Here is an 11402-nt window from a genome sequence, read left to right as displayed (position 1 = left end):
AACTCCTTGTGGCAATCCTGGAAGAGCAGAAAGAAAAAGACAAGAAGCTGGCCCTTTCACTCATGATGCTCTACTGTGGAAGCCCACTTGCTTGTACAAGCCCACCCTTTATTATTATATGGAGACAAAAATTGGATATGAGATATTTAGTAATACTACTTGAGAAGTGGGATAGCATGAAGAACTGAGTAGGTGGTAGCATGGCATCATGGCTGCTTCAGGTTTTGTAGTCAACATCAATACACTAAACCAGTTGCTCTAAAGTTATTGCAGTAATTTGTTCATGTGAATTGATGTTTCTGAATGGCTGCAGTGAAATAACTGCACATCCTGATGCTTTCCTCCAAGTTGAGAATGATTTTATGAGACTTAAAGCATGAATGCAGGCACAGATAATTCAGACTTGCATTGTGGTGGAGGCAGCCTAGAAGGACACTGGGCTATTTAAAGTGGTTAGCTTGTATTTGTAATTCAGCTTTCCCATACAGTTTAGATAGGCAAGTATCTTTTATCAATAATAAAGAATTCTGAATAACTCCTGTGAAATTATATAAAAAATCCCATGAAACAAAAATGTTGTTTTGCAGAACAAGTATAAGCAGATCCACGGCAATGCAAGGTGAGTAAAATATAATAAAATATAATAAACAAAATGGCATCTTTTGTTCATATCAAAGATAACATGGGTCCTGCTGAGATGTTCAAATCATATTAGCTTAGCTGTTACTTTACCTGCTAATTTTATTAAATATGACTGCTTTAAATTGAAACTATGTACATTTTAAAATTGAGTAATTTACAAAACATATATCTTACATTTTCAGACGCTGATGTCTGAAGTCAAATAAAAAAAGAAAGATCTTGACATTCAAGTTATTTCTTCTTACCAACTGAAGTTAGTAAATGTTTTTTTAAGTCCATAACCTTCCGAGTCTGCTAGTGAGGCATAAGTATAGTGTTAACTGGGAAAACTGGGAGAAAATGTCTTATATAGAGGAGTAATGTTTCATTCTTCCAGCACACAAACCTGCCCAAGAAGCTGGATTTCCAAATGCGAACTTTGTGCCAGGAAATCAGGTCCCCTATGGCTACCCACAGTATGCACCTGGGACTTACCAAAGTAGGTTGCTTGGCTACAGATCTGCTATATCATTAGGAAATAAGCATGGGAAGTAGCATGTTGCACAAGGGTGACAGTCTCTGATTTACTTTTCTGCTGTTAATTCTGTAGAGTTTAATTTCTGTTTTGCTGAAAAGTCATCTTCTTTCATTTTTTGTGCTACATGTTAACATATGCTAAGCAGTACCAACAGTGGCAGAAGTTAAAAACGCTGGATGTTCCTCAGTGGTCACTCTGAGGGATTTTTTTTAGAGAGGTGTTACGGATGCAAAGCAATTAATGTGTTGCAGCTTCTTGCTGATAATCAGATTGTTAATTAACATGTTGAGTTTTTCATTTAATTTCTCTCTAGAAATCCAGAACTGAAGGAAATTTTTTTTTTTTTCCCCTTGCAGTTCTGCTGCTCCATGTATTCTGTTCCTGTTTCCTACTCTGTTGCTGTACTTTGCATACTTACACTTTCACTCCTTTGGTTTTCTCCTCTTCTCTCATTTCCTGCTCATATATTCAAAATACAGCACTTCTAGATAGTTTATATTCTGGCAACTTATTGATTTTCTGGAGAACCTAGTTACAATAAGCAGTACCTAACAATCGGGATTGAAGAACAGGTTATAGATAAAATGCAAAAAAAGTTTGGCCTAAATTGCATGATTACATCAGATTGAATCTGCATAGCAGGAAATTATTAAACGAGGGAAAACAGTTCTTGTTCTGTTACTTTCAATAGCAACTTCAGCAGCTTCAGCTACAGGGTTACGAAGCATGTCCGTAGCGAAGGCTGCGTTGCTGCAAGCACAGCAAGGCTCTGCCCACAGCCAGATGTGGGATGGGTTGTGAGCACCAAGCAGTGCTTCGTGTGCCATCTGGTGGGGTGCTGAGCATTTAGACCCTGAAATGCTTCATAAGAGCTCCTGTTTCCTATTGAATACTAACTGGAGAAAACTTACATTCGTACAAAACTTTGGCATTCACAACATGTGGAACTATTTTCTCCTTCATTTCACAACTCCACCATAGAGTTGTGTATTTCCTGAGTTTTGAAAGAGAATCCATTTAAAAAAAATAAGAAGTGCAGTTTTTAGATCACACTAATCTAGTCTGGAAACTGCAGACAGCCTTTCCTAAAAGGACATTTCCTATCACATAAGTAGAAGGTATAATTCCAGGAAAACTTTGTCTTAAACTTCCTCATTCGCTCAGCTGACAACTTGTAAATGATGATAATATTCCTGTATTTTAAGGTGTTCTGTTTTCTCCACTTAGACATAACCTTTATTTATTAATTTATAGGTTTTTTAATTGACTCGCTTTATGTGAATAAAGTTTCTACTCTATTCAAGAATGATACATTTATTTATTTTGTTGTTTTTTTTAAAAAAATTATTTTCCTGAAGGGATTAGAACACTGCAATCCATTGTATCTTCCTTCATGAAAGTTGTACTATTCATAACTGAAATACATTGTAGGTATAAGCATCTTCATAGTTCAAAATAGTGAATAAATTAATCTTTTAAAGATCCATGGGGCAATTCTTTTCCAACATCTAAGTTTCACAGCTGCGTGCCTTCTACTATGCCAGGTTTTGCAGGCACTGGGAGCTATGGATTCCAGGTACAGGCCACGGGAGTCCCACCTGGATTTGCTGTTCCACCCATCCAGAACCAGCCCATTGCACAGGGGGGAGCAATCTGGATGCCTATCCCTCCTGCTGTTCCCAACTGCCCTCCTGGACTGGAATACCTCACACAGGTACCGTTCCTTCTTCCCCAGAGAATGTTTGCTGCTTTTGGGCTGCTAAGTGAAGCCTTTTGTGATGTGATTGATGCATGTTTGAGTGTGGAGGTGCCTGTTACAGCTGCAGTACTTTATGGAGTACTCTTGTGCCAAGTGAGATGCTGAAGGACCAGGGGCACAGGGCTACCATACATCATTCCCATTTCTGAAGCTACTGTTAGTGAGATGTAATGCGATTGGGCAAGATATGTAACATGGGCAACTGTAGACATTAGAGGTGCTTAATTTTCTACGTGCTGCTTTCTTCACAGTTCTTCATAATGTTGTTAGGAGAGGCAGTGGTCAAATTTCACAGCATAGAGACTCTTAATAGCAAAATAGGAATTGTTTCCACATTACAGGATATGTCCTTGTGCTGTAAAAGTACAGTTCAGCTCATCACACAAATATCAAGGCCTAACACTGAGATGTCAGCAGTTGTTTTTATGGTGTGTTTGTTGGTTGGTTTTTTTATGGTTTGTTTCTTTTTTTAGAAAAAAAGAAAAACAAACAAAAAACCAAAACCAAACAAAACCTAAACTAAATCAGCCTGCACCAGTGAGGAGAGACCAATTTTTTTTTTTTTTTTTATATATATATTATATTTTTTTTCCCTCCTGAGTTTCACTCAGAGCTGAGCAGCAGCTGAGCTTCTGCTCTAAAATTCCAGTTTCCTGGGTTTCTCTGTCATCAGACTCCTGATGTAGGCTTCTGGGATATGTGGTGCTGGAGGCTCTGTCAGGCTCTGTAGCTGAGCTACCCCAAGTCCTGAAAGGTCCCCAGGCAAGTTAGCCCTGCTTGCTTGTAACCAGACCACATTGGGTATAACCTTTGCCATCTGCTCCAATGCTCTGAATACTGTTCTGCTAAACTGACAGAGGACAGGACAGGGGAGATGTGAGCTACTTCTACAGCTTTGCTGGTACACGATCTGCTTCTAGACAATGTATTGATCTACACTCTGAAATGAAACATCAGTGCTACTTAAAACTACATTTCTCTTAGTTGCATTTTATTAACTGTTCACTCTGTTTAATTTTTCAACCATGAACAGATTGACCAGATATTAATTCATCAGCAAACTGAACTTCTTGAGAGTAAGTGAAAAGTATTTATAACAGAGAAATTTTTAAATCTAATAATTCCAAGAATGGTAAAATTTAGACTTTCTTTGATACTGTGTATTCAAGATGGATCACCACCTTTCTCTTTCCTGCCTCTGTTATGTGCCTCAGTTCCTGTAGAAGTTGTGAAGGGGAAGGAGAAAACAGGAAGGCAGAGGATTTTAAGAAGTTTCTGTGCCTTAAAAGATGCATAGCAATGCAACTGAATAATCCTGGTAGCTATTTAAAGCTGAAGCCCCACATTTCCCATCTTATTCATTGACATGATTCCTACTTGCCTGTCTTCCCTACTTAAGGTTCTTTTATGTCCTCTCTTACTCCATCTAAGGCCTGTGGCTCTGATCCCCTTTCCCAGGCAATCATGCTGTTTCAGTGAATCGAACTGTTTTCCTCCTGTTTAAACCATTTTGCTCACTTTAAGAATATCAAAAAAGATTTTGTCAGTGTCTTTCAAATAGAAGGAATAAAATAGACCACCCATGTTGGCTGACCCCAGACCAGGACAGGGGGTCCTTCCCTAGCACTTTCCTTTGCCAGTAGCTGCCTCTGGTGGACTTTGAGTGAGGTCTGCCTTCCCAAAGGGCAGCTTTAGAGTTAGCATGGCAGCTTCTCTGACCAGACACCCCCCAGAAATTTAACAGTTCTGTTCCTATTTTCCAGTTTTGATTGGCTTTGAAACAAACAACAAATATGAAATCAAGAATTCGTTGGGGCAAAGGGTGTACTTTGCAGCAGAGGACACAGACTGTTGTACCCGGAATTGCTGTGGGCCATCACGACCCTTCACCCTACGGATTATAGACAACCTGGGCCACGAGGTGATAACACTACAGAGACCCCTCCGCTGTTCTTCATGCTGCTTTCCCTGCTGCTTACAGGAGGTGAGTTGTTCCTTCTCACTGTCTTCCTTCACGTGGGGCATGGTCCACCTGGACAGTTTCAAGATGGGCTTGCCTTGAATCAGAAGGCGAGGTGAAAAAAGTCAAGTTTTGTCTAAGCTGTGGGGAAAGAGCTATGGGATTTGTGCATGGGATCTCCTTGGTTTGGGAAGAAACTAGTGTGGTGCAACACTTAGGTTTGGTCTGGCAGGGTTTGATTACAAATGAAAAATAGGATTCAACAGTGTGTCAGGGAACTTTTGGCTAGTGCCAAAATCTGTGCTGGAGATGGACTTGCAGTATGAGTCGGGCAGCACCTTTCAGAAAATAATAGCAGTGTTAGAGATAAAATAATAGCTGCTGTGAAAGCATAGTGAGATTCTACACATGAAATGATGAGCTTCTTTAATATTAAATTAATTCTGGGGTGCAGCCTCAAATCCGAGCCTATTCAGAGCTCTTACTGAGAGATTTGTAGTAGCTGCATCCTGTGTTATCTTCACTGAATGCTTTTAAGATACTCACCACCTTTCTTTCACTAGACTTTGATCTTTCTCCTGTGGATACATGGCTTGTGTGCCCCATAGGCTTAGGAGCATCTTACTGTTTTCAGTGAAGGCAGAAGTTGCCATTTGCATGCAGTTTTCTGAAAATGTTCACAGAAAACCCAGTGTAACCTCATATATTAGAAAACCAGACTGCTGAAGAAGAACAAGTTGAGTTTGGTTTGTGTGCTAGTGTGGGCCTCATCTAAGAACCATATCAAAGGATAAATGATCACATGGAAATTTTTTTTTTTTTTTCCTTTGAAGCTGGAAGTTCAGGCACCTCCAGGAACACCAGTTGGTTACATTGTTCAGAACTGGCATCCCTGCCTGCCAAAGTTTACCATTCAAGATGAGAAAAGAATGGATGTACTGAAAATTACTGGCCCATGTGTTGTTTGCAGCTGTTGTCAGGACATTAATTTTGAGGTATGCAATGCTAAAAAATGTTGTATACAACTTCTTTCTGATAATAGTTTATTGTTCGTTGCTTGGGCTATTACCTGTCAAGTGAACTGTAGTTATATATAAAGTTATTAGTATATAATCTTTTAATGCTAGTATAATCAATCCACTTCTCTGGATACCTAGATTACTCTAGATAAGCCAGACAAACCTCCAGAAATGACATCTTAAAGCCACTCATCAGTGATCAATGAGACTGATTCCCTGCGGTTGCATACAAATCTCTTAACTCTTAATATTCAGCAGCAAAATCTTTTAAAATTTGTAAGCCCTAACAACCAAAAAAAATGTTATTCTGAGCTGTGTCACATATTTATTAAAATTACTTCCTACAAGCACTCATTTGATCATTTAATAATCATTCAATGGCCAAGTAAATAAAGAAAATTAAGATGTAAAATACAGATTTGGAATGACTGAAGAGTTACAACCTCTGCTTAAAACCAGTAGTGATTAATGCATCACTATTTTTGTACATGTTAAGTGGTAGATAGACTAGTAGATACCATTTAGTATTTTAAATGATGTTGCCAATAAATAACAAAAATAGTTGCTAAAGCAAATTCTGTGTAATTTTATTTTGGAAGCAAGTCTTTCACGTGACTCTGAAGCCTGGATCTAACTTCAGGAAACGTAATGTTGACAAAGGGCTAATCTCTACTTTGGAACAGAAGAGTGTAACCTGTTTCATTTTCATTTGAGCAGTTCCTGATACATGGCAGGACAAATTAAGTTACTCCCTCGGCTAGAAGACACCACTTCCAGCAGAGCATGTGTATGTGCATGCAGTAGCTCTCTTCCAAAACCATTAAAGCATTGAACTCTGTAGTCAGATTTAGAATTAACTTCATGTCTGTGCTATATAAGACTGACTTTCTGATATTCAGGGTTGCCTTTTGGTACAAAGTTGCATTCAGTGGCTGCATTAAATCAAACAACACAATCTGAAGCTTTCAAATGGATGAAAGGGATTTGGGAATATTATGGATGATGGATTTTGTTCTTTTTTTTTTTAAATTTTATATTAATAGGTGAAGTCTGTGGATGAGACTTCTACTGTTGGGAGGATTTCTAAGCAGTGGACTGGGTTTTTGAAAGAGGCCTTTACAGATGCAGATAACTTTGGAGTCACTTTCCCACTAGACCTTGATGTAAAAATAAAAGCTGTCATGATCGGTGCTTGCTTCCTTATCGTAAGTCTGCCATTCCCTCATACTTGAATATGAACTCATCTTCATGTTCAGGTTGTGCTGATAAAGGGTTTGACTCTGAGATTGTAGAAGTGGGTGATGGCTTGTAGTGAACTTCCTGTATGTAAATTAACCATGGAGGGCAATAAAGAATTATTTCAGGTAGTAAGCTTATTCTAGACTACATGAAGCGCTAACCATATTTAAGCGGCATGTATGTGATGGGACTGAGAAACCCTGCAAAGGGAAGTCTCCTTACAGACTCATGAGCAGAGGAAAGCATGTTTATGTGAATGGTGAGACCAAAGTAGTGCAGGTCAGCAATAGCCAAGAGACCTATCCAAAGCCAGATCAGCCTGCTGAGCTGGTAAACTGGGCAGCTGAATGCTGCAGCCAGTGCTTCCTGACTCTCCTTTTTGGCATCATGTGAAGCACTGAGCTGAGCTAGATTAAACACTCTGAGAGGATTCATTCCCAATGGGAGGGACTTCTGTGGAGGCAAAACAGATCTACCTTGATACAGGGCTTTTCAGCTGCGCTCAGGCTCTGTCATGTCAAATACTGCAGTGCAGCTCACGTCACTCTTTGGAAACTGTGCAACACACTCGTTTTTCCACATACCTGTGCAATTCAGCATCGGGTACCTTTCAAAAGTACACTGCTGCTGTGCTGGCAGAGCTGTGGAGGAGGAGGAAGGGGGCACAGGAAACATCTTGAGCTTGGAATGCTCTCACCAGGCTCTAACAGCCCTGTGCATGAGACAGATTTTACTTAGCTATGCATGTTCATGTGCTACCACGTGCATGAATTAGTGTTATTGAGTGCAAGCAACCTAGTATTCCAGACATAGAAAATGGGGCCTCCAGACGTAAGCTAAAGATAATGACCATTACGATGGACTCCAGTTCGAAGCAAAATTGAAGTCAGGTTGAACAAAGCCAGGGCAGGAATCCTGAGTAAAGGAAGCATGGCTTTGGCTAGTGGCAATTTAAAGTTTCCATGTAGGACTTTGGACTACATCTTTCTCCGTCTGTGAGTATCCTTTTCTGAGAGACCCAGATGATGATGGGGTGGAGAGAGGTGCTCCAAACTTCTTATCATTTGAGGTTTCCAAAAAGAAGGTGCTTTGAATACCTTGCAAAGTAACCAGGAGATCTCTGTGCAAAGAAATACATTTAAGAAGTATTTGTTTTGTTTGCTTTTTGTTTCCATCTTAGGACTTCATGTTTTTTGAGCATGCTGGTGATAAGCAACAGCGGACAGGAGTTTGGCAATGAAATCTAGATCTAGAAATATAGAAGGAAGAAGAAGAACATAATCCTCTGAACTTCCCAGTGGATTGCAGAGCTTTAGTAAGAATGTCAGAAAATTACATCTTGTAATTGTAGCTATATTTCTATAAACTAAAAGCTTTATGGCTTGGTTTTGTTGTGTGTTTTGTTTGTTTGTAATCTGATTAACTAATTTGTAGTATTCAAATAACCTTTTGTCTGTACAGTTCAATCCTGTAATTTAGAGAAATATATAGCAACTTTTTTTCCAAGGAATCTGGAATTGTAAATAACTACTAATGGTAGTTATTATAGTTATTCCAAAAAAAAAAAAAACAACCTACTTCTACATTCAATATTACGGTAAGCAGTGAGCCTAATAAACAGGTCTTGGTCTTTTCTCTGTATTCTTCTTTGGTATTTTTGCCTTGATGTTCACGTTATATTGTTTCCAACTTCTTACCAGCTATATATGTTCAAGGTAATCTAAGTGAGCAGAATCAGAAATCACTGTAAATTGTATTGATCTGCTTCCAAATATGATTCCTTGTATTGGTTTGAGTTAGGACAGAATTAATTCTGTTCAATTCCTATTTTGTCATCTTTTAGTTGATGGTTTTCCTTCAATTTCCTTAAATTTTTCAAGAACTTCTGGAGGAAGCTGTATTCACTTGCTCATTTCTGAAACTGATTGTGCTAAATACAGAATAAATAATTCTTTGAGTTGTTTCTTCATTTTGAAAGAACCCGTAACAGCATCTGTATTTAGTGAATCACCAGACTCTAGTACTCTCCACTCTTTATCCATCAGACTATAAGCAATACAATGATTTATCCCCCTGTCCAAAAATCCAGGATTTGGAAAGCATTAGAAGACTTCCAGCATGCTGCCTGTTATCCAATACCATCTCAGTTAGATAGAGCTGTTGGATAAAATGTTTACAGAGCAAAATTTGCAGATGGATTTTTCTAGTTCTGTTAATGACCTTACCATCTGTACCATCCCTTTAAGTTTTTCATCCTCAATTGTACAGGAGATGTGGCCACTTAATGAAACTCTCAGGTCTATATGGCACAGAAAGGCATAGTTTATATGATGTTTCTCAGTAGAAAAGCATAATTAATTAGTTTCCAGAAACCAAAATTCTAAGTGTTAAAAAAAAAAAAAAGGTAATTTACTCCTCCTTTAGTCTTCAGGAAAGTTGGGTTTTTGCTAACTGAGGAGAGAGAGTAGCTTTGTTATCAGAGAAGAGGAGCAGCATTGTTTTACAGTATATTGTATTACAGTTGGTGTCCTAAAAGCATCTCAATTCATATTCATAATGTTCAGCAAAAGGCCTCCTTCAGCATTTTTTTCAGACCCAAGGACAGCCTTCACATCCCTCATGTACTTCATCTTTTTTTTATTAATGAGGATAACTTTGACCAAAAGCTTACAGAGGGAGCAGGGACTACACAATAACGGGTGAGCCAGGGCAGGAGAAAACAGCTGGTTTTCCTGAACTGAATTTATCTCTCTGTAGGTGCAGGCATAACTCATTTGAAATGCTAGGGGTCGTAAAGAAAATCAAATCCTTGTTCAAAGGAATGTATTGTAAAATTGCATGGTTTAAGTTTTTGACTACTAATGGGTATTGTACTTGGTACTGTTAAGGCTACACCCTGAAGACTCTGGTTTTGGATCCCTCACTACAAGAAAGACATGGAGGTGCTGGAGCATGTCCAAAGAAGAGCAACAAAGCTGATGAAGGGTCTAGACAACAAGGCTTACAAGAAGCAGCTGAGGAAACTGAGGTTTAGTCTGGAGAAAAGGAGGTGCAAAGTAGACCTTATTGCTCTTTACAACTACCTGAAAGGAGGTTGTAGTGAGATAGGTGTTGGTCTCTGTTCCCAAGTAACAAGCAATAAACCAAGAAGAAATGGCTTCAAGTTGCACCACAGGATGTTTAGACTGGACTTTAGGAAAAACTACTTCCCTGAAAGGGTTGTAAAGCATTGGAACAGGCTGCCTAGGGAAGTGGTGCAGTCACCATCCTTGAAGGTACTTCAAAGATGTCTAGACTTGGTGCTGAGGGCCATGGTTTAGTGGTGGATGTGGCAATGGTGGGTTAATGACTGGACTTGATGGTCTTCAAGGTTTCTTTTCCAACCTAAACAATTCTATGAATGCTAATAATTTGTGACAGGAATGCTTATGAAATTGGTAGGTGGTAAAAACAAAAGGATGATGCAGGGAGAAATTGGGGGAACTTGTAGATAAGGGAACCTCTCATGACCATGGCAAGGCTGCAGTTGCACAGAGAGGAAGCCCACTGCTATACCACAAAATGAAGAAGCCATGTCAAGAGAAAAGTAATCATGTCGTAAGGTTTTTTTAAAATTAGTAAGGGGGGAAATAAAAAAGGTATCAAACCCCCACAAAAGATAGCAAGAGGTTACGGAAGAAAATTATAAAGACAAAGGTGCATGCCTCCCAGGGTGGAGGGAAGAGCCCAATTAGTGGAGAGTTCTGTTTTGTGAGTCAGGGCTCTGTATGTGCTTCCATGATATCTGAACCTAGGAATGCTATGGTTATGTTCTGGGTCAGATGGCTCTAGGACTGTAGCTCCCTGTCACCACTCACAGGGAGATTTCCATACATTGCTGATTTTGCTTTCAAGAGAATTTACTCTCTTTTTTACAGACAAATTTGGCAAATCACTTAGTTTCTGAGTTTTTTTTTAAATTTTTTTTTGCCATTTTTTCCCTCATAACAGTATATTATTAAATCCAGCAGTGAGGAGAAAACACATGAAAGCACTGCAACACATACCAAAGCTAGAGATGAGAATTGGGATTTACAATGACTGTGTTTCCTGTTTTTCAGTAGGTGGCAAATAGGTGGCAGTGTCAGCACAGGAATTATTTTTTCAGTGCTAGTAACCTCGCTCTGACATTCACAGCCGGTTTTGTTAGTTGTCATTCTGATTTTCTTAGTGGAAAAATTTCAGATTACACTATCTCCAAAGCATGCATTCCCCGCATGAGTGTGG

General features: G+C 39.1%; 1 protein-coding gene across 1 annotated transcript; it reads left to right on the top strand.

Moving 5' to 3' along the window:
- The first annotated feature begins 1083 nt into the window (after window positions 1-1083).
- LOC103781182 (phospholipid scramblase 1-like) lies at window positions 1084-8376 on the top strand. The gene is made up of 7 exons (XM_008948887.1): window positions 1084-1120; window positions 2713-2873; window positions 3952-3994; window positions 4682-4902; window positions 5712-5873; window positions 6941-7102; window positions 8317-8376. The coding sequence occupies exons 2-7, from the start codon at window positions 2817-2819 to the stop codon at window positions 8374-8376; spliced, it is 705 nt and encodes a 234-aa protein (XP_008947135.1). The 5' UTR covers window positions 1084-1120; window positions 2713-2816.
- Window positions 8377-11402: the final 3026 nt, after the last annotated feature.

This window comes from Merops nubicus, unplaced genomic scaffold (assembly GCF_000691845.1).
Source record: "Merops nubicus isolate BGI_N331 unplaced genomic scaffold, ASM69184v1 scaffold22290, whole genome shotgun sequence".
Lineage (NCBI taxonomy): Eukaryota > Metazoa > Chordata > Aves > Coraciiformes > Meropidae > Merops > Merops nubicus.
Note: the sequence above shows the minus strand (reverse complement) of the source record. Positions and strands in the feature narration are given on the sequence as shown.

Bases quoted from the DNA above. Each gene is read 5' to 3' on its own strand.
- LOC103781182 (XM_008948887.1), top strand. From the start codon at position 2,817: ATGCCTATCCCTCCTGCTGTTCCCAACTGCCCTCCTGGACTGGAATAC. The intron at 2,874-3,951 runs GTACCGTTCCTT...AACCATGAACAG, and splicing joins GACTGGAATACCTCACACAG to ATTGACCAGATATTAATTCA. The intron at 7,103-8,316 runs GTAAGTCTGCCA...TTTCCATCTTAG, and splicing joins TCGGTGCTTGCTTCCTTATC to GACTTCATGTTTTTTGAGCA.